The following is a 27,129-nucleotide window of genomic DNA, read 5'->3' on the forward strand; positions in this document are numbered from 1 at the left end:
CCAATCTCAACAGCAACCTTCCTGGTATAACTGCCTCTGTCTCCTAGACTGGTCTTTGTAAAATACAAACCTGATTGTGTTACTCCCCTGCTCAAAACTCTTCCAGGGACTCTTGTCTTCTAAGCCCTCCATGAGCTGGCCTCTGCCTTCATGTGCAGCTTCCCCACCTGTCCTGCTTTCCACTTCAGAAATCACAGCCTGGCAATAATAAACTATCATTCTCCAAATGAACCATTCTCTCGCCAGTCTTCACACCTTTATTTGGAATTCCCTTTTATTCACAGCATCCTCTCCATCCTCAGAGAGGCCTTACCTGACCTGGTACTCCTTCTCCCATCCATGCAGAGACTCTCGTGCTTACTTGTGTTTGTTTAGGCTCTTCTCTTCCTACTAGGCTGTGAGCTCTCTGAAGGAAAGAAAGGATCAGGTCTTGTCATCTTACTACCATCTATGCCTAACACAGTGCCTGGCGCACATTAGGTATTTGTTGAATGAAGGAAGAAGAGAAAATAATCTAAAAGAGGTCATAGTATTCGTCGTCCTTGAACATGGTCATTTCTTCTAAGTACTCAATGGATACTCATGTATAACTTCTTAAGACTTCGTTGTGGAGTTAGGTGTGAGGATACGGTCATGGAGTCAGTCAGTGCACTGGGCTGTCTTATTTTCTGCAGAGGCATTGATGTGGGGATGCAGCACTGATCACAGTGGCAGGGTTTGCCAGGAGTTAAGAGGGAAGCAGAGATGGGCTTGACTCCTGGTTCTTCCTGACCCTCCCGATCACTGTATGATCAGCGTGTTTACCTCTCAAAGCCTCTGTTTCCTTATCTATAAAACGAGGATGATGGTTTCTACCTCATAGGCCGATTTCAAGGAATTAATGAGATATTCATTGAGAATGGTACCTGGTACATTCAAATGCACAGTACTGTTAATTAAAACACAAAGGGTCCTACCATGGCCGTTTTTATCCTTATGTGTTCCTAAGCAACCACGATTAATAAATTGATAAATACGACTGTTTTTGCATTAAGGCTTTCTGTTAGGAAGTGAGAAATTTCATATTTAATGTGAGTTAGTACAATACCTGGTGTCCCTTTATACCTGAGATTGCTTCAGTAACATCTGTGTGGTAGGAGTTTGAGGACAGTAAAATATCTGCAAATAGGTACCTGCCATGGTAAGGTTTGAAAACAGTGTTGGATTTTAGGGGACCATTGAAAGTTGGTGAGGGAGGGAGGGAGGGAGAGAGATAGAAGAGAGAGAAAGAAACAGTAAGGGGCAAGGAAAGACAAGGCCAGAAAAATGATCTCCTTCCTTTCAAAGCCATGGCTGCTTCTGCCTGACGTGGACAGGATTGAGAAAGAAGTCCCCAAGTGTGCGCTCCCTTCTTTCTGCAGGGTTGTAGGGAAAGAATGGGCTCCCCAGAATGAGGCTGTGCCATTAGCGGGATGTGAACAGTGTGAAACCTTCCCCCACTCGCCCCCGGGTTTATGATGTGTCACAAAGAAACACATCCAAGGTGATTCTTTGGCCCCCAGCTCTTGATCTGGATCAGATGAAGTGTTCCTTGTCAGCACCAAAGTTTAAATCCTTTTCTGCCTCCCTCTGCCCTCCTACTTTTTACAAGTGTTTCCAGATTGCTCTTCCTGGTGGGATGAATCTTTCTCTCTCCTCCTCATTTTCGTTTATCTGTTTATTTTCCATCTTTCCCATGCTTTTCCTGTTTCAACTAAAGCTCCATGCTGCTTTGTTTTCCCAGCTCTTTCTCCACTTGTCCCCATCACCAGTCCCCAGCCCACTGCCATTGTTTTCATTTCCCTCCCCACCGAGCCCTCTTCCTTATGTCCTTTTCTTTCTCCTCTTCTCTAGGCTCTTGGAGTTGGGGCTAATCGACTGCTGGCGGCTCCTTTCACGTGTCCTGCTTTTCTAGTTTCCATCAGGGATTTGTGTTTTCCATGTTGTAACTGGGCTGACTTTTTTCCTGCTTTTGCTTTGATTTGAGGAGAAGAGCAACAGGACCTGAAACTGCTCTATAGTTTAACAAAGGTGATGGGAGCTCAGAAGATAAGACAAGACAGTGGAGGCTGGGGATGTTGTGGGGGTCAGCATTGAAGAACTTTAGAAAGAATTCATTGATTCTGATACTGACTTCTTTCCATAAAGGCTCTTCCCAGTCCCTGGGGGAGTAATAGGATTTATTTGGGGATCAGACTGTTGCTCTTCCGCCTTAGTAGCTTCGGGGAGTGGGAAGGGTATTGGATGGAAGGTGACCACCAGGGATTTCTGGTCCAACGTCAGCTGTGTGACGGAACCTACATCAAAGTTATGGGACTTCAGTTTCCTGTAATGTAAGGGGCTTGATTCAGATGAGGTCTAAGGCTTCTTTCAGATCTCTAAATTGTACATTTCTGAATTTCTGCTTTTCTTAGTGAGGATTCCCAGTATCTTGCAAAGAGCATTACTTGGCAGAGTCTTTAGCACTCTTATTTAAGAGTGGCCTGCTGTGTGTGTGTGTGTGTGTGCATGCACTTGTGTGCATGTGTATATGCACACTCAGAATAAAGGGTGAAAGAAATGCTTTCACACAGATCCTGGTCAGATGAGACCAGGGACAAGGGGTACTGTCTCCAAGTTTTATACCTTTGTACAAAGTAGAAGGACTTCCTGTGAAACAGAAGGACTTGGTGGTCTACCATGAAATAAGAATTGATGGTTATGATTGGGTTATGCTCAGGAGTAATCAACCCATGGAGACTTGAGGTTGTTTGTATTCCTGATAGTCTTCATTTTGGTTTGGGATGTTCAATGCTGTTAATTGACCCACTGTGACCTTCAGACAGCACTTGATTTGACATCAATCTGTAGACCTCAAGTACTAAATAATAACCATGTGAGGTTACGGTTTGCATGGGTTAAAGCTGATTCTGAAGTTGACAAATTGTAGTCTTTACCGTGGTGCAAATGTAAAGCGTGTTTGAGACATGAACCATAAATTGGGCTTATAGGAGTATTTTCTTAAACCATTAGTGACTTTGGTCACTGATACAACTTATTTGTCTTCCCAAAAGACAGGAGAGGGTATCCTATAGTCCTTAGAGAGGACTTAGAGACCCTAAGCAGGTGATGTGGAACCTTTCTTATTTGATAAAAGGAAACCTTTTTTCCCATACAAGTATTCTGAGGATGCCGGGAGTGGTACCTGGTACATCAAATGCACAGTAATGTTAATTAAACACAAAGGGTCCTAGCACGACCATTTTTATCCTTATGTGTTCCTAAGCAACCACAATTAATAAATTGATAAATATGACTGTTTTTTGCATTAGGCTTTCTGTTAGGAAGCTTAATATGTAGTCTCGAGAAAACTTTATTATTATAAAAGTGTTCTTTCAGTTTATTGCATTTGTCAGTTCAGTGGAAAAATGACTTAACTTGGCAGTTTAGGTCCTCTCCAGGGTCTTAAAATTTGGTAAATAATAAGTTTAAGTGGATGACAATCCTTTTAGGTTTAATACTAATTGGAAACATATTTCCCAAATGAAATTTAAATGGAATGTTTATGAACTCCCAATATCCTCCCATTACAATTTAGGGTTCCCCTGATCTTAGTTTGAAAACCATTAATACAGAGAATAAAAATAAACTAAGCATAAATCCAAGGAACTAGAGAAATAAGCCAAAGCAAAAATATAAGGGAGAAATTGGAAAACAAACCTGGGGCTGGACATAGTGGCTCACGTCTATAATCCTAGCACTTAAGGAGGCAGAAGCGGGCAGATTGCTTGAGCCCAGGAGTTTGGGACCAGCCTGTGCAACAGGCAAAACTCTGTCTCTACCAAAAAAATTAGCTGGGCGTGGTGGTGTGTGTCTGTAGTTCCAGTGCCGCAGGAGACTGAGGTGGGAGGATCACTTGGGCCCAGGAGGCCATGGTTGTGGCGAGCTGAGATCATGCCACTGCACTCCAGTCTAGGCAACTGAGCAAAGTTCTGTCTCAAAAATATAGATAAATAAATAAATAAATTAAATAAAAAATAAAAAACAAACCTGGGGCTGGGTGTGGTGGCTCATGTCTGTAATTCCAGCGCTTTGGGAGGTTGAGAAGGGAGGATCATTTGAGGCCAGGAGTTCACTACCAGCCTGGGAAACATAATAAGACTTTGTCTCTACCAAAAAAAAAAAAAAAAAAAAAAAAAATTAGCTAGCTGTGTAGTGGTGGTGGTGCTTATAGTCCTAGCTACTCAGGAGGCTGAGGTGGGAGGATCCCTTGAGCCTAGGGATTTGAGGCTGCAGTGAGCTATGATTATGCCACTGCATTCCAGCCTGGGTGATAGAGTGAGAACCTATTAAAAAAAAAAAAAAAAAAGCAAAAACCAAAGAGAAACCCCCCAAAAGCCAAATCCACTTATCTAGACCCACCCTTTTTAAGAAATATTGAAGCAATTAATCTAGAATTATATACCAGATATTATAGATTCTAGACACTGAAGATTAGAGAGTTCTTTAAGTTCTCTAGCCTCATTCTCTCTCAGACCAAATTAGCAAAACAAAAAAACAAACAAAACACCCCATCTCCTGGTAGTGCTTGTTCTTCCTAAGCTGAAGCAGTCCTTGTCATCTTTGGGCATGTCTGATCCTTAGAGGGCTCTCCCTGTGGAGCTGAACTCTTGTCGCCTGTCCTTCCCTGTATTGTTTTGTGCTCTTCCCTTGGGGCCTGCGGAACATGTCTAATCCCTTGTCTGCATGACAGCCCCTCAGATATTTGCAGTGGTGACTGTTTACTCATGAGTCGTCCCTTCTTTAGCAAAACAGTCCCAGTTCCTTCCATTGTTCCTTACATGACAGCATGGTTTTTGCATCCCTTTGGCATCCTTGTCCTTTTCCTCTGAACGTGTTGTCAGCTTTGTCTATATTTATATTGAAGTATTCCATGGCCCAGGTGTGTCTGTCAGGTGTAGAACAGAGCTGGACCATACTCACTCTTAATGGAGTTACTAAATTTTCATCAACATAGGGTAGGGCGGGTTGCTCTCCCAGTGATGCTAGTGGATTATTGATTAAAATCCCAACTTGTATCTAACTGTTAAACTGCATTTTGCTTCCTTCTTGGTTTATATAATTGGTGATTTTGGGACCAGTATAGGGCCTTTATTCCTCAAGGATTATCAGAATAATGCAAGAGTGATTATGCTTTTTCTTATACCCAAGCCAGTACATTTCCCACTATGATCTGCTGCTTAAAGTGCCAGATATTTGTTTTTACTTACTAGGAGTTCTCTGTTTCCATGGAATCTGTAAGTTCGGGGTTTGAAAAGGAAGCAAGCTAAGGGACTTTATAAAGCCTGCCTCTGGTCTTGTGAGGAATCTGGAGTCATTTGCTGACCTCTGTTATGAATTGTCTTTTACTCAGTTGTGCTGTGTTACAGAAACAAGGGCAATTTCGGTAGTGGTGAATCATTCCATCAAGGATTAAAATCATCTAGATTTTAAATTTGTGTGTGTGTGTGTGTATACACACACACACACACACACATATATATATTTTCTTTTTTGAAACTTTTTTTTGAGTTTTTAAAAGACTTTTCTTTTAAAAGTCTTACTCTGTCTCCCAGGCTGGAGTGCAATGGCATGATCTCGCTGACTGCAACCTCTGCCTCCTGGGTTCAAGTGATTCTCCTTTCTCAGTCTCCTGAATAGCTGGGATTATAGGTGTGTGCCACCATGCCAAGCTAATTTTTTGTATTTTTAGTAGAGATGGTGTTTCACCATGTTAGCCAGGCTGGTCTCCAACTCCTGACTTCAAGTGATCCACCTGCCTCGACCTCCCTGGGATTACAGGCATGAGCTACCACACCCAGCCTGTGTGTTTATATTTTTTGAATTGTGTTTTATGCAGAGGTTTGAATAATGAGTATCTTTTACAAATATTACTATGTGCATTTAATTTATGGTAATTATTTCTTTGGATAAGTGATTTTAATTGTGTAATTTAGATCTTTGATATCTTTGTCAATCTTTTGCTTATTTGTTCTATTAGCTATTGAAAGAGCCATTTTAAAGTCTCCCACTGTGATGGTGAATGTGTCTATTCTATTGGATTTGTTAACTTTTGCTTTGTATCTTTTGAAGATGCGTTATTAGTGTCATACAATTTAATATCATGATATTATCTTATTCAACTGACTTTATTAAACTATGATGAAACATTTCTCTTTCCCTAGTAATATGTATTGCTTTAAAATCTATTTTGTCTGTGATAGCTTTTCCTTGGTTAGTTTTGTGTGGTATGCCTTTTTACTTTTAAGCTTTCTGTGTTATTTTTAAAGTATGTCTCTTGTTGGCAGTGTGTAGGTATTGTTATTGTTTTTGGATTTAAAAAATCCATACTAGCAGATTTGGTGTACTATTTGGAGTAGTCTATCTACATTTAATATAATTGCTGATATAGTTGGATTTATATATACATATAACTATTTGCACACGTTTTAATTTTATATTTTTTGCTTCTCCTGTCTTGTTTTCTTTTTGATTAATCAACTATTTTAATTTAATTTTCCTTTCTATAGCGTATTACACATTCTTTTGGTGGCTACTCTCAAGTCAAAATATGTATATTTAATATATTATAAATATAATAAAAGTACTTTTGGCAATTTCCTAATATGGCTAGATACTTTAACTTCATCTACCTTTTACATTATTGTTGTCATACATTGTAGTTCTACAAATATTTTAAACTTGATGACATTATAATATTTTATAAAACATTTTCTTATATATTTGATATTAATTATATCTATTCACATAATTACTTACTCACCATTCCTCATTTTTTCCTGCATTTCCATGTTTCTGTTTGAGATCATTTTATTTCTGCTCGAATAATTCCCTTCAGTATTTCTTTCAGTGCTGGTCTATTGGCACTGAATTCTCTCAGTATTTGTCTTAAACATTTTAATTTCAGTTTCATTTTTAATTGTATTTCTGTTAGATGTGGAATTTTCTTTCATCCCTTTACAGATATCGCTCAGTTGTCTTTTGGCTTCCATAACTTCTCTGAATGGCTCTCCTCTTTGGAATTTTGTTACATTTTTCTCCTCATCGTTCCCACGACTTTTTATTTGCCAGCCTTTGTTATTCCTAGTTGTTTTCAGTGGGTCTGTGGGCCTGCTGTGGTCTATTTTATCCTATCTGGAGATGGATGCCTACTCAAAAGGCTATTTCTGAAAAAATGTCTTATAAGTCTTTTAAGTTATTTGAGTTAATCTTCCTTTAAAAAAATGGCATTCTGATATTTCCCCCTGGATTTAACCAATTTGTATTTACGTGACTGGGACAACAAATTTGAATAATGTTGATATTTTAAACTATATAAAAGTCAGACACTTTTAAACATGTTTTAAATCAGTGGTTCTTAAGATTTTTGATTCACATATTCTTTGTGTACTCTTCTCAGAATCTGTGACCGTGAGACAGACTCCCCAGATAGATGCCTAAAACTGTTGCATATATTTTCCAGAGGATTAATGGACATTTCCCCCTCACCATCTCTATCCATAGATTTCAGGATGAGAACTCCTATATTATGTACATAAAGCAAGGATGGAGTTAAATGGAAAGCTGTAGATAAGTCACTCAATATTTGGGCATTTGCTGTTCGTTCACTAACACAGTGGGGAGAAAATGTACTGAGCATGGCACAGAAATATGTAGATTTGATTTCTGGCTCTGCTGCTCACTAGACCTAATATTTTCAGTGTTCTCTTTTATAAACAAGGTTCATAATAATACCTCCAGGTATTATTGTGGGAATAATACAAGAAAACACACCAGAAAGCACTATAAATTGTGATGTGTTCTACACATAGAAAATATGTACAAGAATATAGATATATCAATATTTTATATTTGTATGTATGTGCACACACATATAAGAAATAATATTTGCCTTTCCACACTTTCTTTTAAAGAACTGCTTCAGCTAAACACCAGTAATTTGAAATAAAATAGGTTGCACCCACAGCATTTCCTTTGGTACCACATATGCTATTGTACTTGAGAAACTGTAAGGAGGATAACCTAACTTGGAGGTTGGGACAGAAATTAAGAATATTACACATCTGGCTCTGGGATCCTGAGCTAGTTAGCAGTAGTACCTGTACTTGTATTTACTTACCTATAAAATGGTAATAACAACATATCCTTTTTTTTTCTTTTAACTTTTCAAGGATCTTACAAAGTTCAATGCACTGTGTTTGACAGGAAAGGCTCTGTATAGAATTTTTTTATTGTAAAGACAAGTTTCAAATATTGAAAACAAATTTTATAGTTCACTTAGCACTATATGGAACATAATGGTTTTCATGTATTAGTAAATATTGATTATAATATTTAATAGTCAACTTACATTTACCTTTATTATTCTTTTTTCCCTAAATCATCCCATATAAAGGCTGTGTATAATACTAGAATCCATTAGAAGACAGTTTATGTCTTCCTTCAAAAAGGTGACCATTACCATTGAAAAGCATTTATTAACTTCCCATTTTTGCATGTTACTATAAAAGCTAGAGTTCAGAAACTTTTGAATCTTTAGAGGCCTTTGAGACTATGATGAAAGCCATAAACCTTTCCTCAGAAAATGGACATATATACACAAACAAAAAACCAGTTTTGCTAATAATTTTCAGAGGTTCTCAATATTTAGATTCTTCTCTTGGTTAAGAAACACCACTATAAAAAGGTGTATCCTCACTATAAAAAGGTGTATCCTTTTTTCGCATTGTCATAATTTGAAAATAAATACACTATTTGTTCATTGCCCACTCATGCTGTATATTTAAGAAACCAGAGAGTTAAGGTGTTGCTCAGCAAAAAGCATTGTTCTTAACCAAGTGTAATTATATACAGATGCATTGTTTATAGTGGGAGGGAAGGAAAGCAGGAAGGGAGAGAAAACATTAGTACAAGAATACCCAGCAATTAGACTAATACAGCCACTCAATTACTCAGGGTTTTAGAGACATAAATTAATGAAAAAAATCTTTAGAACATGCAAACTAGTGTCGACAACCATTTCCACTTTAAATACCGTTTGGATAGGAATAGGAAAGTCGGATGGGATAGTTTAAAGTGGCAAAAACATTTGCTACCTTTTTGGTTCTCTGGGAAGAAATCCACAGATGTCACAGCATTTCAGCAGAAAGCTTGGTCTTTGAAAATTAGTGAGATTTACAAGTAGAATTTCTCTAGAGGATGCTTGATGATAAAACATGTTAGTTTAATTTACCTGATTCTTTGTGTGTATTTATATTAAACTATATTTAGGATGATTATAGTCAGTTCAGCTTTTCTACTCTACATTTGTGATTCCTGTTTTTCATGTGACTTGGCCTTCTAAGGTTTTATGGGAGTACTGATGAGTATTTTTTATTTGGGCATGATTGGGTAAGAGGTGATACAACACTATTGGGTGGGGAAAGGGAATGATTCTGACACTGATTCCAACTGGTTCACTTGGGAAGCTAGAAATTTTGACCTGCCAAAGGCAAAGCTTATAGGTGAATTCATACATGAAACAGAAGAGGGAAGACTAATTTATTCAAATTGAAATTTGGTTTGGCCATTAACAATGTTTGCGTTATTTGACAATAGACTTTTATAAAAGTGGGCAATAAATTTCAGTGGCAATGGGAAAAAAAATGAATGAAATCAGTGAGGAACTGTTTATGATCTGTTAACATAGGAAATGATTCCAAAAATAGTTTTGGCAAGGTTGGGGTGAAAATGACACTCTTAACTAGCACATGTGGTGATAAAAGTTGATACAAAATTTTTGGAAAGAAGTTTGGCAATTTGTGAAAATTTGTTCATATTTTTGGAAGTACTTCTGGAATTTTATTCTAAAATAGTAACTTAAAAGATAAAAAGTGTACTTAAAAATGTTTATCAAGAGTTGTTTAAAATGTTAAAAAGTCAGAAGTACACTTAATGAGCCATAGATGAATATTTAAGTAATCATGGAATTATGGAACATCAAATGCTTGGTGGAACGCAATTTAAAAAGGGTGCCAAAGATTGTAACAACATGGAAAAATATTTTTGATAGAAGAGAAGAAAGCACACCAGTATGTATTAATATATTATGCCATGAATATAGCTTGTAATAATTACTTGTGCATATGAATAAAGACCGGAAGAGAATAGGAAAAATGAAAAGGGTTGATACTTTAGGATCATGTCAATATAGATGAAATCTAAATACCTTTAATTGCTATTATATGGTCAATAATGAAAACTTTTAAACAGGCTTCTAATTTTATGCTTTTATGGATTTTTATGTTAGATATTGAATTAATTAGAAATGTAATCATTTGGTAGAAAGCATGTTTTTCCTAATGGATAGCTATTGTTCTAAAACCATTTATTGAACTGTCCATTCCTTCCCTGCTGATTTGAAATGCCACCTATTATTACATAATTTCCATGGGTACATGTGTCTGCCTCGGACTGTGCACTTGTCTGTCTCTATGCTACTATTACTCTGTTTAAATGACCCTGGTTTTATTGTATGTTTTGCTTTGTGGTAGAGCAAGCATAGCCCAAACATTCTCTCTCAAAAGTATCATTTCGATTTTAGTGTATTTACTCCTCCAGATGAACTTTAGAATAAGCTTGTTGAGTTTCATTTGAAAAATGGATTTTGACTGGAGTACACTTGTTGATTAATTTGGGGAGATAATTTAGCCTAACATACTTCTTATTGTTTCCAAAAATTTCAGTGGCATATTTGAGTGTTTTTAATTTTGGATATAGTGAGTTGATAGAAAGGTGATAACACATTTATTTAGGAAAGTCTCTAGTTTTCAATTGCCTAAAATGAAGAATGCAATTGAATCCAGATGGGGAACTGAAAGAGGTACTCTGGCATTCTATACATTGGAATTTTATCTTTGCAGTATATGAAATTAGTGGCCTTTAAGAAGAGTAGCAGATTTTCAGTGGCCTCAGTGGTTAGAAAAAGTCTCACTCTTACCCAAAAAACTACCACCTGTGGTTGGCTATTTTAGGTATACTTGCATATTCTTTCAGAAGGCCTTTCTTCCTGCTAATTTCCTAAGTAGCTTTATCTAAATCTGTCTCCTTTGAGCTTTATCTACCTTTTCTGAATGAAAATGTTCTTGTTATTTCATCTTCATATTTTCTTTCCTTGTCTTCCTCTCCTGCCCATTCATTTCTGTCTAATTGGGTCTCTCTGTTGGTTTCTGTATCACCCCCTTCTTCTCCCATAGCATCTTTAACTGAGTCTTTCTGACGTTTTTCTGACTACTGTGTAAGTGACTTATTTTATTGCTGAATCTCTTCCGAGTGTTAGGACTTCTGGACATCTGTCTTTAATGGTATGTCTTATTTCTCACATGGCTGTTGGTTATCCTTTTACTAATGTAAAGCATGGCATGGTTCTTGAAAGACAGGTGTGATGAGTTACAAGACTGTAATGTTGCGGGTTGTATTACATTGGAAAGGGTTGCAATTAAACACTTTCATAAATTGTAGTCCTTGTTCCCCCAACCAAATAAAATAGTAATATGATTGTTGTTTTGAATAGATGCAGGTTAGATTTCCTTGTGATCTGTGAAATTTTTTGGTCTGTTTATGTAATTTGTTTTTTATTTAAAAAAAGTCACGAACAGGTCAGGTCAGATTCTGCCTGTGGATAGTTAACAGTCTCTTTAGCAACCAGGAACATGACTAAAGCAAGCTGTCCTTCCTCTTTTAGGAAGTGGAATTTCGTCTAAGTTTCCTCTCTCTGTCATGTTAGACATTTGTTATTGTTTTTTGCTTTTCAGATCTCCTTCCTGAACTTTTTTGGAAGCTATTGTATGGTACATTTTTTTTTTGGCATGTTGCTTTTCTATTGATTACGTTTCTGTGTGCGCACACACGTGCTTGCTTGTATGCAGTAACAGGGCAATTCACAACTGCAAACCATGATTTTTTTTCAGAACTCCATGCCTTGTATTTATACCAGTTCATAATTTCAGAAAACTGTGTGTGTGTGTGTGTGTGTGTGTGTGTGAGATAGGTTGCAAACCACCAGTTCATAATTTCAGATCACTGTGTGTGTGTGTGTGTGTGTGTGTGTGTGTGTGAGAGAGAGAGAGAGAGAGAGAGAGAGAGAGAGAGATAGGTTGCAAACCACTTTTGTTTATTTTAAAAATTTTTGATTAAATGACCATGTGGTGACTGGAAAATCCTGCACTGATTTTGTTTTTGATCCTGATTGGCTTAAATCTTAGTGTCCTATGAAATGTCTAAGGAGTCTCTGTAGGCTTTTCTCTGTTCGTTTTCTCCTCTATCACAGGGTAAGGATATCTTGGCAAGCAGGTTTGTTTTTGTTGGGCAAGCACACAAAAGCCCAGATGCTTCTCCATGCAGGGCTGAGCTCTGGAGGCCCTCCAAAGTGGGCGACCCTTTCCACCTCCAGGTTTCCATTTCCCCGCCACTCCCACAGGCTGGGCAGAATGCGCTTTCTCTCTGGAGGCCCCACTTTGTATTGCCTTTTTGTGTTTGGGTAGGGAGTAGCACAAATCCCTCAAAGCCTCTGAGGTCTGGAGATGCCCTGGCAATCCCTAACATAGCTGCTATTCCCCTGGGTGCAACCTGGCTGCTGTAGCCCCTCCATAAAGCCTCAGGATGACGATATACCCTGGGAGTCCCAGCCTGCTGCCCCACTTCCTTTGACATTAGTCCTCAGAGGATGCCTCGGTGACCTGAGGTGGCAGCTCTTCTCCTTGGGACCAAGGCACTTTGCAGGCTTTGTGCCAACCAGAAGCTCTTAAGAGAAAGTGTGAGCCTAGGCCAGATGAGAAAGGGTACTTGGAAATCCCTCAGAGAAGACAAATAGCAAATGGAAATTGCATAGCAAGGGAGAGGGAGTAGCCCTATTTATTTGGCAATGTTTGTAAATATTTAAGATTCTTACAACTGACTACAGTCTGGTACTGGATAAGGCCAGAGCTAAGAATAATTATCTTGACCTTTTGTACTAATAATGGCATTTTAGGTACAGGATAAAAATTAACATAAGCCATGATGTTCAGCTGGTAGAAATTCAGAGTAAAAGACTGCTGGGTGTGGTGGCGTGTGCTTGTAGTCCCAGCTACCAGGAAGGCTGAAGTGGGAGGATTGCTTGAGCACAGGAGTTTGAGACCAGCCTAGGCAACATAGTGAGACTCTGTTTCTAAAAATAATTTCTGAAAAGCAAAAGGCAATGAAGTATTATATTCCCACATCTAGTACATTTAAAAAAAATAAAAAAAGTCTTTCCTGTGCCCTGAACTTCTTTAACTTTAAAAACAGAACATACCAGGTGCAGTGGCTCACTCCTGTAATCTCAGCACTCTGAGAGGCCAAAGCGGGCGATTACCTGGGGTTGGGAGTTCAAGACCAGCCTGGCTAATATGGAGAAACCCCGTCTCTACTAAAATACAAAATTAGCTTGGCGTGGTGGCCCATGCCTGTAATCCTAGCTACTCAGGAGGCTGAGGCAGGAAGATTGCTGGAACCCTGGAGATGAAAATTGCAGTGAGCCAAGATTGTGCCATTGCACTCTAGCCTGGACAGCAAGAGTGACACTCTGTCTCAAAAAAAAAAAACCAAAAACCAAAAAACACCAAACAAACCAGAACAAACCAGCTCTGCTACCCATACCTAAATACATCAGGAAGCATCTCCTGTAATGTCAGATGTGTTGTTGTTAGAAGGAAGCACTCATGCTATTTGAACTCAACCACATGAAGTGAATATAACAAATGACACTGTTACGGACCCGGGCTCTTTTTATTGTGCTTTCTTAGAGCCAGGATAAGGAAGTGTGACAATGCCCTGACTTATTCATTTTTCAGGGGCAGATGACAGTCTATGCGAAATTTGACAAAAATGTGTATCTTCCTGAAGATGCTGAGTTTTACTTTACTTATGACGGATCTCATCAGCGACATGTTGTGATTGCAGAGCGCATCAAGGATAACGTTCTCCAGTCCAGCATCCCAGGTGAGGTGTCTTCTTTGTTGTGCAGCTGGGAAGTCGGTCTGCAGATATCTTCCCTCCAGGGATGTAGGCCAGGAAGAGAACCAGGAAGAAAAAGAAAACAGTTCTGCAAGGTCAGGACAGTGTGTGTGTGTGCGTGTGTGTGTGTGTGTGACTGTGTTTGTGTGTGTGCGTGTGTGTACGTACATTAGGAAGAACACTCATGTCTGAGAATCCTCCAGCTGTCTGCTGCTTCATTAGGAGTCTTGACTTAGACCAGGCAGACCTATCCTATTGACTGCACCCGACTTTTATGGTTGGGTGTGCTTTGGATGCAGTCAAATAGAGGAAACACTCTCTATTGAGTATTACCTCCTAATCACTTCCTATAACCTCAGACCCATTGCTAGGGTTGGCTCTGGCAGAACTGACATTGACAAAGTTTGTCTTCATTCTCTCTTCCTCATTCTTCTGTGGGCAGCCTGGCAGCCATGGGTCTGCCTCGCCTCTGCTTGTTCCCTTTGGTCACTGAGGTTTTCTCCTTGAGGCCCTGTCCATCCAGATTCCTCCTTGGGGGATCTCTGGCTCCAGAACTTTCTCTCTCCATCATCAAAATGCTTACATTTTGAAACCTGTAATTTCCCCAGTTGTCTTCTTGATAGATGACAAAATTAATATATCCTGTTTATATATTGTGATAAGCTAATAGCCTTTCTCAATATACTTGTTTTATATTTTTATTGGTATGTGGGTTATGCATTTAAGAGTCATCAGGCTTTAACCTAATGGTGGAATTAGAATGTTATTACCTACAGGACAGGGAGGCTGTTTTTAAATTCTTTTTATTGATTGGTTGGTTTTTCTTAACTGTGGGTCTTTCAGACCCTTTTAATTTGTATCATCTTTAATTTTTCTTAGAGTTAAGATTGAGATCATTTTTAAAGGAGTATGTTCCTAAGTGCTTCTGTAATATATCTGCCACATGTGGGAAGAAGGTAGCCAGTGAACATGCAAACAACACAGACACAGAATTGTAGAGAAGTACAGATACCTCTCAGCTCTGCCTCGTCTTGGTCACTTAATTAATCTGTTGTCCAATTTCTGAGACCATTGGCAAGTTTAAGCACTTCTCTGTTTCGCCCAGTAAACTTCATTGTTAGAAGAAAAAAAAAACAGCCAAACTGAATTAAAGGGCCAGGCATGGTGGCTCATGCCTGTAATCCCAGCACAATGGGAGGCCGAGGCGGGCAGATCACCTGAGGTCAGGAGTTCAATACCAGCCTGGCCAACATGGGGAAACCCTGTCTCTATTAAAAATATAAAAATTAGCCAAGTATGGTGCCCAGCACCTGTAGTCCCAGCTACTTGGGAGGCTGAGGCAGGAGAATTCCTCGGACCTGGGAGGAGGAAGTTTCGGTGAGCCAAGATCATGTCAGGGCACTCCAGGCTGGGAGACAGAAGAAAACTCCATCTCAAAACAAAAACAAAAACAAACCTGATTAATGGTACATAGTTACTTTGGCTGTTGGTTGCTTTCCCTCTGCCCTTTTGCTCTAGCAAATGTTTTCCCTGCCTTTAGTTTCCCCCTCTTTTCTTGGTTTTCTCTTTTCTCAAGCCCTTATGGAGAAAGGATAAAAAATAATAACTAAAGTGCCACTCCTATTTTGAAAACGTTTTATCTTTTTCTTTACTTGCATGTGATGGTGACTCTCCTCCTTCCTTAGGAGGAAGAGAATATAATCTTTTGTTTATATTGTGGTCTACTTAAAAGTGAGGTTTCTTACCTTCATTTTAACAGAATTTCTAGAGGCAGGTGACAGTTTCTATTTTGAACCTTAAATTTCCCTGGTGACAACTTTACCAGGGCAACCTTTCAAAAATCTGTAAAACAGATTTATTTAATATTTACTGGGTATGTTTAGTCTGGTGGGAGGTCGGTGCATTCTGTGCCTGTACCATGAGACCACTTACAAAGAGTCAATGACAAAGTGACAGTAGTTCTCTTTTAGTAAACTTGGGATGCTCTTGTTTTTTGGACCCCTAGCTGCACAGCCTCTGGGAAATGTCTTTAGAGAATAAGGCACAGGAGGAATGACTAGTACCCGTTAGCCATTTGATTGGGGGCAACAGCGTACTATGGACCAGCAGTAGCTGAATAACTTTTCTTAGTCCAGTCATGATTATCATAATCACAGTGATTTGGTGTCACCAATTCCTGAAAATCCTGCCAAGGGCAGCATGAAAATGTACCCAGGTAAGAGCTTCCCAGCCCTGGCAAAATAAGAGAGTAGGGCAAAGAAGAGGAAGAGTGAAGGGAGAGCAAAACAGCAGGATTTGGTGACCACTCTCAGGAGAAATATTGAGAACACCTACAAGACAGAGACACCATTATCAGAAGACGGGGCAGTGAACGCCGCCACCACACACACATAGATATGGATATGTATTTTCCCTTTTGTTTTCTCTTCAGTAGTCTTCGCCCACCTCAACTCACATTCAAAGGAGCACTATGGAAGTAGGGCAAACGTGTAATTGTGTGGTGCTGTCTTACAAACCTATCGCTTAAATAAATACGTAAAAATATATGACTCAGGAGGAAACAGCAGAGTGGAAGAGAGCAAAGGACTTGTCATCTGACAAACACAAATTCAGAGGTTGGGGTGGAAGCAAAATGTTAAAGGAATGCTGAATAGCAGTGTTTGGTAATGACAGGAGAATAGACGCTCGAATGCTCAGAGCTCGTAAAGGTGCGTTTTAAAATCAGTAGTTACTGAAGGAAGATGGCGTCGGTGTTAGTTTGGCCCACAGGCCTGGCAGTGTATAAGGGTAGCTGGCTGGCTTTCCTTTCTGCCTTGTTCTCCTAGAGTGTGTTATCTGCTTAAGCTGTGTGGCGGAGCTAGCACATCGGACCCCTGTGAGAGCGTCTCCTACAGACTTGGGTTGAACTGTTCACTGTCTTGTTGTCTAGGCCATGGGCTTCAGGAGACTGTGTCGGTGTCTGTGTGCCTCTGCTCAGAAGGCTACTCTCCGGTGACCATGGGCTCCGGCTCAGTGACCTACGTGGACAACATGGCTTGCAGGCTGGCTCGTCTGCTGGTGATGCAGACCGATCGCCTCACAGCCAGCAGCCACCAGACCCTGCTGACCCCATTTGCCTTGAAGGCAGAAGCGCTGCCTGCCTTGGATGAGGAGCTCGTGCTGGCTCTGACCCATCTGGAATGGCCTCTAGAGTGGACTCTGTTGGGAAGTTCTTCACTTGAAGGTGGGTCATCACCAGAAAACTCAGATATCTCCTCTGTGTGTCAAGTTCAGAATGTTCCTTACACTATACTGTCTGTTCCCCTGGGCAGGTTTTCCTGCCCACTTTGTACCTGAACTTTGTTCTGATGTGGAGGGGTTCCCTGAGGTCCTGAGCCACTCATCTCTGGACTGGTTTATGTGACTGTGTGCCAGGAGGTTTGGGGTAAATGAAGAGCCTTGTCTCAAGCGGGGAAAGACTATTTCTTTATGGTACGCTTCTGAGCCAGCTGCTCTGGGCTGTGGCTCCACTTCTCTTGGCAAGTTTTCTTGCTGTGAGAAGGGGACATTGCTGCCCTGTTTCCAAATAGGTAAGGTCATTGGATAAGAAAGATAATGTCACCAACTCTATGAAACACTTAGAAGACATGTGATCACATGGGAAAAATAACCAATGCATTGACATCTTTGAAAATGTCAGTGTCACTGAGAGCGTTTGTGTTACATTTGTACTAGTTTTTGAAGTACAAAAGACCAAATGGACTCTGAATACCAAGTATTTGGAATCTGTGTGTGAACAGGGCTATAGATGTTATAAATAGGCCCATACTAGACATGAGGCTAAGCTGATCAATAGATGCTTTTTAAAATGAAAAAAAAAATCTTTTTTTTTGAGAGATAGGGTCTCACTGTGTTACTCAGGCTGATCTTGAACTTCTGACTTCAGTGATCTTTCTACCTCAGTCTCCCAAAGCGCTGGGATTACAGGCGTGAGCCAACATGTCCAGCCAATAGATACTTTTTATTGGTGATTACAAGTTATGTAATTTTATTGGAAATACACAGATGTTGTTTTGTAATTTATTGAATACAACATATATTATTGCTGTTTTTTGTATTCTTCCTGTGACCTTAGCTTTGTGGTCAGATGATGCTATTTTTGAGAGTTTCTGCTTCCTGATAAATTCTAGTTATAAGTTTCAGGTTGGCTTAAATTTGATCACGGATGAGATTAAATCCTCTACTCTAGGTAAAGGGGTGTGAGTTTTGTAAACAATTTTAAGGTTATAAGTCACAATCAGAGAGGATCTCTGTTTCTTCCATTTAATCAGGGTCACACTAAAACTCTTCTAGGCACTTAATGATGTCTCTTGTTTTTAAGACCTTGGATGAGGGTAATCACAAGTTTAGTCCAGCACTGAGCCATCCCTGAATCCTGTGTGCTGCACTCTGCTGTGTGGTTGCTGATCGATATGTATGGAGTGGGCTCCCTGAGGGTGTGGGTTGTGTTTGTTCTGCTCACTGTTATCTCCAAGGACTCAGCAAAGAGATATGAAATATAAGGGGGAGTTGCAATGATGATACTTGAAAGGTCTTAGCATATACCATCTATTCATTCAACAAATTCTTTAAAAAAAATTTTTTTAGGGACAGGGTCATCTTTCCCTGTTTCCTAGGTTGGAGTGTGGTGGCACAATCATAGCTCACTGCAACCTCAAACTCTTGGGCTCATGTGATCCTCCTTCCTTAGCTTCCCGGGTATCTAAGATTACAGGTGTATGTCACATGCCTGGCTAATTTAAAAAAAATTTTTTTTTTTTTTTGAGACAAGGTCTTGCTGTATTTCTCAGGCTAGTCTCAAACACCTGGCCTCAAGCGATCCTCCCACCTTGGCCTCCCCAGTAGTCGGGATTATAGGTGCCTGGCTCAACAAATACTTATTGAATTCTTGCTATGTGCTAAGCCCTTATATACAGGAGAATTGCAGTAGTAATACTTGATCGTCTCGAGATATGCCCTTTCTATCTCACATATGTAAGTGATAGATGACATATATAATCTATATTAATATATAGTATATATAGATTTATGTATCTATGATATATATTGTCTATATCTAAATATTATATACATATAATGTTTTCTGGCTAAGAAACTTCATTTTCTTAAGCCTCTTGTATTTTTTAAAAGGTTCCTAACTGTGATCTTGGAAGGTGGTGTGTATTTTTTTGGGGGGGAATGGATCCATTTGACAAAGCCACAAAGGTTTCAGGATTTCTCACTTGGTGCACTCAAACCCATGAGTAAGGAAGAACATCACAGCCTCATGCAGGGGCAGAGGCAGGTCAGTCCTGGAGCTCTTCCCCAGGCCGGCAAGTCTCTCAGCACAGCAGCTTGGTGCCTGTAGTGGTTTAATTTGCGCCTCTAAGAAATTACAAATTGTTGAAGGTCATGGAACCTCATAACTGCTCACAAATAGCTTAAACTAAAGGTCTCCAAAATGGAATTCATGTTACCCACATGCCATATTTATTTTTCATGCTGATATTTAGAAATACATTAATACTCTCTAGTATTTAATACGTGGATTGCAATAATACATGCATACAATTTTCCATTCTGGGCATGTCTGGTCAAAGTTATTTTTACTGGTAGAGGTACCTAAAAAAATAAGTTTGGAGAATACTGAGCTAAACCCCAAGTTGTCAAGAGTCATCTTATTGCCATTTCCCTTGCTATTTGGAAATACATTCTTGTTTACCAAGCTTTTTAGCTGTTGTGGCCTTTGATTTATCTGTATCTTTATAATGGATAGATTTATGTCACCAGGAGGTCCTTTCTGACCCCTCTGCCAGTATTTATATATAATATATGTATTTTCATGAGACAAAAACTTGAGCGGTTTCTTTTCATGGTAAAACACTTTTCTATTCTAGTGTCCTAGTTGTTAAGAAAGACTATGTGCTGTGGAGCCAGGTTCAAATCCTGACCTTATTACCTCCTGGCTATGAGACCTGGGCAAGTTATTTTAGTTCTGGTGCTGCACCTTTTTAATTCCTAAACTAAGGCATAGTAGTAGCTGCTTCCTTGGCTGGTTGTGATGATTAAATTAGATAATGTATGGTAAAACTTCTGGAACAGTATCTGAACATATTAAGTTCTCAGTAAAAGGGGATGTTGGTATGTGCATGTGAATACATTTTCATATACAGAGTGTATTGTATGCACTTGTATGTGCATAGATAGCAAATATAATTGGTTTGGACAAATGAAGCTAAAGGCAAAGTATAAAATCCTGGCATTGTAAACAATTCCTTGAAAATTTCTAGGAATGTTTCTAGACTTTCTCTAAAGGCAGTTTATGGTATTTGAGGTAACATTGTCTGCAGCCTAGACTTGTAGTGTAGCTTCTCTACAATCTCAATGGCAAGCAACAGGGTCAATGCTCATGTTTGAAACTAAATTTTACTCTCAGGTTCATGACCATCTTATGAGATTTGATTCAGCCTACTGTGTGTTTAAATCTCTGTATCTACCTGTTCACACTTCAGTTCTGTTATGTAGGTATATAAGGGCTCATATATGGATAATGGCTCATTTTAGATTGGTACATTTTAACAGATGTATTTATCAGGACATTTCTGTTGAAATTATTCCAGTTAAAAAAAAAAACCAAGAAATTGGGCATTTAGATGAATAGATTGAAATATAAATCCTTCTGTGTCAGTTTTAATTTTGTACTTTAGAAATCGTATTAGACACTAGATAGAAGGGAAACATGGAATTTTTATTGTGTTTACTAAACCAAGTAGTTGGACACAGATTGATCATTTTATGATTGGGAATAAACACGAGCATTTGGTGAAGGACTAACATTGATTTTCTAGATGAGCTGGGTTGTATTAGGTTTTTACAATGCACATGTACACTCTATGGCTGTATTTTGACTCATTGCCTATTCATAATTATTTGGTGGGGTTCTGCTAATCTTGAACTGTTTTGGATTTCTTTTTCATTGTACTTTTAATTTAATACAGTTTTAATCAGTTTTAAAACTCATGTGTTTATACATGTTTTCTGGTATACATATTTTATTTGTATTGCTTGTCTTGAGGTAGATAAATTATAATAATGAAGTGAGAAATAAACTGTGACGTAGGTCCCACTGGGAGTTATAATGTATTAGTGGCAGTGGCATCACAGGTGGAAAACAATTTCTTTCCTAGTAATTATTTCTTCCACTACTTACCAAAAATTATTTTAATGCTCAGTGTTCACTCTTATTAAAAATTCTTTGTGTTTATTTATTTATTATTTCTCCAAATATAAATAGATTTTACTAAATGAGTATTCATTGATTTCTGTAATGACTTTTGTCTTGGAAGAGTGATCAAAACCTTACTGTGACACATTACTGTATTTCTTGCATTTTATAATAAACTTCTCATTTTTTTCCCCTTGTCAATCATTGAGAGTTATCAGGAAGGACTGGGAACCTGGAAAAAGGCCAGAGTCTGAGTGGAGCATGGATCTCATAATGAAAAGCAGAGTCTTCTTTCAGCCCTGTGTCTTACCCATCATTAGTCACAATGCAATTTCATTATGTGTTAGAGGAAAGGAAATATCCCAGATTTTATTTAATTTTAGACCATAAATAAAATTGGATTTCCAGCTCATAAAAATTAAGCCCATTCCTTTTATGAAATAGCATTCATAATAAAGGCTTGTTCAGGGTCTCAGAAGCCCAAATTTGTAGTAAAGCGTTGAATAGTAATATAATTATCCAACAGAATATCACAATTTATTTAATTTAATTTTTTTGTTTTGGGTTTTTTGCTTGTTTGCTTTTTGGGCAGAAATCTTTTCTCAGAGATTTGTATAATTTTGACAATTAGGTTAACTGGCATAACATATTCTAATGTTTTATGTGTTGATGCTCGGATGACTTTGGAGTCGAAAGCCCCCATACCTTCCTGCTCCATCAAACTACCTCCCTTCACTTGTGTTCCCAGTAGCTTGACATGGCTGGCAGGCACCAAGCTTGCCATCACCAGTGAGGGGCTGCTATGTGGATAAAGAACCCAAGGGTACTACAAATGGCATTTCCAAAGACAGATGGCATTGTTCCTGTGAACATAGTCACTTTTCTCCTAACCAATGGAGTAGGTTGAGCTTGTCCTGGTTAGGTTTTCTAATTTAAGAGAAAAATAAAGCCCACTTCCTTAAAGAAAAGTCATATGAAGAATATTTCTCACATATGTTTACACATATAAACTAATATATAACAATTTGGAAGACTCAATATTTTTTGCCAGAGTAAATTACTATTACTTTGAAAAATGAACTTGGACTCTTCTGTAGTTGTCTAGGTAAAAGTAGTTCATATGATCAAAGGTCTCCTAACAGGCAGAAGTTCTGCTCATTATGGACAAATGGATTATTTGTTTTATCACTCATAAAAATATAACCAAACCTGTTTTTTGTTTTTTGTTTTTATTTTTTGAGACAAAGTCTCACTCTGTTGCCCAAGTTGGAACACAGTGGCGTGATCTCAACTCACTGCGACCTCTGCCTCCTGGGTTCAGACGATTCTCCTGCCTCATCGTCCCAAGTAGCTGGGACTACAGTTGTGTGCCACCATGCCTGGCTAATTTTCATATTTTTAGTAGAGATGGGGTTTCACCATCTTGGCCAGTCTGGTCTCGAACTCCTGACCTCAAGTGATCCACCCGCCTTGGCCTCCCAAAGTGCCAAACGTGGTTTTGTAAAGATGCTACCATGAATTGAATCTGCAGGGCAAAAATATTAAGATATTTAACAGAACAAAGTGTTACCTGGTAGATTGCTTTGTCAAGTTTAAAGAGTTAAGCTTTTCTGCTGCCTTTATAATTGGTTCTATGAGTGAAAGAAAAATTTAAGGTTAGCCGATTGAACTTTTGGAACTCTTCTACAGGACTGTTTTGGACTTAAACACACTGATGTATTTAGAGGATCCAGCTTCTCATTCTGTGGGTCTATGGTTGGTTGGAGAGCTGTCCTCAAAAAAAACCAGTTGGTGGAACTATTAGGACCCACTGAGGGTGGCTTAGAGAATTTAATATTTTAATTATTCATTCCAAAAATTAGATTGAGCACACTCCTTAACTTGCAAATAAAACCAACAAAGTTATAACAACCACAACAGATTTAAACTTGAATCCAGAAATTAGAGAAATTATTCATTAGTTTCGAGGACAAATCCAAGTACTGTCTATTTGTATAAGTCACAGCATAATTAGTAGTGAGTCAAAGGAAATAGAGAAAACCTTGTCATGGCCCACATGTGTAATGTATAGGTAAAGTAATGGGATGTTCTTACTATGAAGAAGGGTCGTTAGTATAATGCTCTACTCTTGCCTTAATAGGGTCTTCGTAAATTAGTACCTTTAGCAGGAGAATGTTTTTTTTTTTATGCTTTACACATAATGGAAAGAAAAGGAAAAGAAATACAGAGGCCCAAAAGGACGTTAGAAGAAAGTTTATAAGAGCTGGGGTATACAGCAGTTCTTTTTTTCCCCTAAATTTATTATTTTTTAAAATTTCAATAGGTTTTTGGGAAACAGCAGGTGTTTGGTCCAGCAGTTCTTAAAATGTGTCTTGATTGTTCGATGTTCACTTAAGTTTGAAAAGCAGTTTTAACATTGCTTCTCATCTGCAGGAAAAGCCATTACATGGGAATTAACACTTCATTATGAAAGAGTGGATGGGAACTACTCATTTTATATGACAGTCACATCTTGCTTCAAGCCACATACCCTGAACCTTCTAGGCAACAGGAGAAGGGAATGTGTCTTAGCAATGTTTGACCAGGAAAAATATCTGTTTCTCTTTCTTTGAATAGAGAAAAGAGATCTGTAGCTAGTAGGATTTGTTTAATGATTGAAATGGAGCGTGGCTTGTGTTTTTATCTTTGAATGTTGTCTGCTGGCCTTAGATATAGAAAGAAAATAGAGCAAGGCCCCAGAACCTGTCACTGTAGGTTGGCCTGATGACAGCACTGCGTCCAGGACTTACTAACCAGAGAAGGGCAAACTGATTTATGAGACTTACTTGCTGGCCTACAGACAAGGTAAAATGTCAGCTTTGTTCCTCTGCTGTAAAGCTTTGTACTGGACACAAGTTTGAAATAACATTAGCTGAAACATCAGTGGGTAGGAAACCCATAAAGACAGATTTATTACAAAGTACAAGTTTCCAGTATTTTTTTTTTAAGTTTTGAAATTAATACATTATGAGTAACAACTGATTTTGGGGTTTTGTTTGTTTCTCTTGGAAATCTTGACTTTTTTTAAGGGGTTGGTACACAGTCTTGCTGTCTAGCCTTCTGTCACTGCTGATAGTATCTAATATCTCCATACCTTTTCTGACATTTCAAGCTGGTAGTATATTCCATCTGTTGCTAAGGTAACCCACTGGATGAACACTAGGGGTGGAGAGAATGTTCTTGAGATCCTATGGCACTTGTTATGATGGTAAATCGATAAAATTGTTTCACAATCCTCAGCTATACATATGTATATTATTTGTGAAGTTTTAAATCCTTAATTTTAAAATGTCTTCTTTGTCTTACATTCCTTTTGTAGTTTTAATTTTTGAGGAATATGTTTTCTGAGAGTAAAGAATTTAATATAGAATTAAACTTCTAAGGAAAAGGATTCCTCTCCCTCCAATCATTTGAATTTACTTTTCAGTTTAAGTAGGTAAACTCTTATTGAGCACATTCTCTGTTTAAGGTACTACATGTTAAATAAGAAACAGCAGCTTAAACTCTTTCTTAAAAAATATGCTTCCTACTTTTGTCTGGCAACAATGGCCCTTAGACTGGAACAGAGAATTACACATTTACTCTCACATCTGGGAAATAGAACATAAGGTTGGATTCAGGTCACTTTCTCCCCCTCAATTATAATTTTCAAGGACAAAAAAAATGTAAATGGAAGCTAACAGCCTACCCTAATGTGCTTCCCAAAGGATTCGTGATTGCAGAAAGTTCTGAAGTCCCATTCCTGGCTTCCCTCCTCTGGGGCTCTTCTCCCCTTAAAATGTAGCACAGGCTGGGTGCAGTGGCTCATGCCTGTAATCTCAGCACTTTGGGAGGCCAAGGTGGGCGGATCATGAGGTCAAGAGATCGAGACCATCCTGGCCAACATGGTGAAATCCCATCTCTACTAAAAATAGAAAAATTAGCTGGGTATGGTGGCACGCGCCTATGGTCCCAGCTACTCGAGAGGCTGAGGCAGGAGAATCGCTTGAACCCTGGAGACAGAGGTTAAAAAACAAAAACAGGCTGGGCGCGGTGGCTCATGCCTGTTATCCCAGCACTTTGGGAGGCCGAGGCAGGCGGATCACAAGGTCAAGAGATCAAGACATCCTGGCCGACATGGTGAAACCCCATCTCTACTAAAAATGCAAAAATTAGCTGGGCGTGGTAGCGCGTACCTGTAGTCCCAGCTACTCGGGAGGCTGAGGCGGAGAACTGCTTGAACCCAGGAGGTGGAGGTTGCAGTGAGCTGAGGTCGTGCCACTGCACTCCAGCCTGGTGCCTGTCGATGGAGCAAGACTCTGTCTCAAAAAAAAAAAACACCACACATAACCCCCCACTCCGCCCCAAAAAGTAGCAGGATGACCAAAGCAGTTTTTGCTTGCATGCAGGAGATTAAAATTGAATTTGAAAACAGTAAGCAAGGAATTTCTTCATAATCTTGAAGGAAAAAGTTAAAATGTTGCTATTCTCATAGATTTCTTAATAGGGTTTGAATGCTGGTGGTTGTCCTTGTACTACTTTATCTACAAACCAAATGAAACATTGGTTTGTAGATAAAACATTGGTTTTAAAACTACCAATGTTTGGAAGTTAAAATGCTCATGATTGAAAAAGTTGGGTAAGAGAGATCTGGAGAAGAGAGTAGGGCAGGGAGCCAGAAGAGATGGTATATTCTTAGAGAAATGACCAATTGTGCGTCATGTTGCAAAGTCCCCCTTTACTTGGCCCAGTGACATTTAAGAAGCCTTGTCTTGACTCTCTCAAATACAAGCCTTGGTGTGGGCATGAAGCTGTATAATAGAAGCCTCAAAAAATCTTCTATAATCCTACCCTAGGTTTCCACATACCTACTGTCCTCGTCCACACCTATAACTGTAGTTGTTTTTATTTCGCAATTTTGACATGAGAATGTATGTGTGCTGTGAGTGACAACACATCAGGTCAATATCTGGAGGAGAGGAGGGGCCTGAGTGTCAAGCTTGAGCCTGGGTCCTTAGAATTCACTCAGCTCAGGTTCCTTCTGCTCTTTTTCCCCTCACTCTCATCAATTTGTTGATTTTTTAAGGTTTTATATATATGTGTGTGTGTGTATATACATATGTTTTTTAGATGGGGTCTCACTGTATTGCCTAGGCTGGTCTCAGACTTCTGGGCTTAAGCGATCCTCTTTCCTCATCCTTCCGAGTAGCTGGGACTATAGGTGTATGCCACCATGACTGGGTAATTTTTTTTTTTTTTTTTTTTTTGTAGAGATGAAGGTCTCGCTATGTTGCCCAGGCTGGTCTCCAACTCCTGGGCTCAAGCGATCCTCCTACCTCAGCCTCTGAGTAGCTGGGACTACAGGCACAAGCCACCACATCTAGCTGGTTCTATTTTTTCTTGCCCTCTTTAAAAAATCTATTTTGAGCATTTTATTCTTGTATAAGTTTTTCTCCATAACTCCCATCTTTCCATCTGCAGTTTATGATAGGAGATTCAAGTATATATTGTATTACATGAGTCAATCCCTGATTTTTCAAAAAAGAAGTTCCCAATTCTTAATGTGTATGACTCTCCTATGTTTCTTGTCAAAACATTTAATTTTTATAGTCTTGGTTTTTTTTGTTGTTGTTGTTGTTGGCTTTAATGTATTTTTTCTTGAAAAGTACATGAGATATATCACTGCAGTTGAGGCCAATTCAAGCTATCCTTTGTATAATGGGAGGCATAATGGTTAAGAACTTGAGTTTTGGAGGTAGAAAAATCCTTCATGCTTCAAATCCTTCATGTTTCATATA

The 27,129-nt window shown here is 38.8% G+C and overlaps 1 protein-coding gene across 1 annotated transcript in view; it reads left to right on the top strand.

Moving 5' to 3' along the window:
• The window catches only part of ARHGEF28 (Rho guanine nucleotide exchange factor 28), a 257,148-nt gene that overhangs the window by 49,506 nt on the left and 180,513 nt on the right, over positions 1–27,129 (top strand). The window contains exons 2-3 of the mRNA XM_064376046.1: positions 13,908–14,055; positions 17,000–17,293. Coding sequence (XP_064232116.1) covers positions 13,908–14,055; positions 17,000–17,293 — 442 coding nt within the window. The remainder of the gene's footprint in view (positions 1–13,907; positions 14,056–16,999; positions 17,294–27,129) is intronic.

This window comes from Aotus nancymaae, unplaced genomic scaffold (genome assembly GCF_030222135.1).
Source record: "Aotus nancymaae isolate 86718 unplaced genomic scaffold, 86718_ANA_hifiasm-v0.15.2.pri h1tg000014l, whole genome shotgun sequence".
In the NCBI taxonomy this organism is placed as follows: Eukaryota; Metazoa; Chordata; class Mammalia; order Primates; family Aotidae; genus Aotus; species Aotus nancymaae.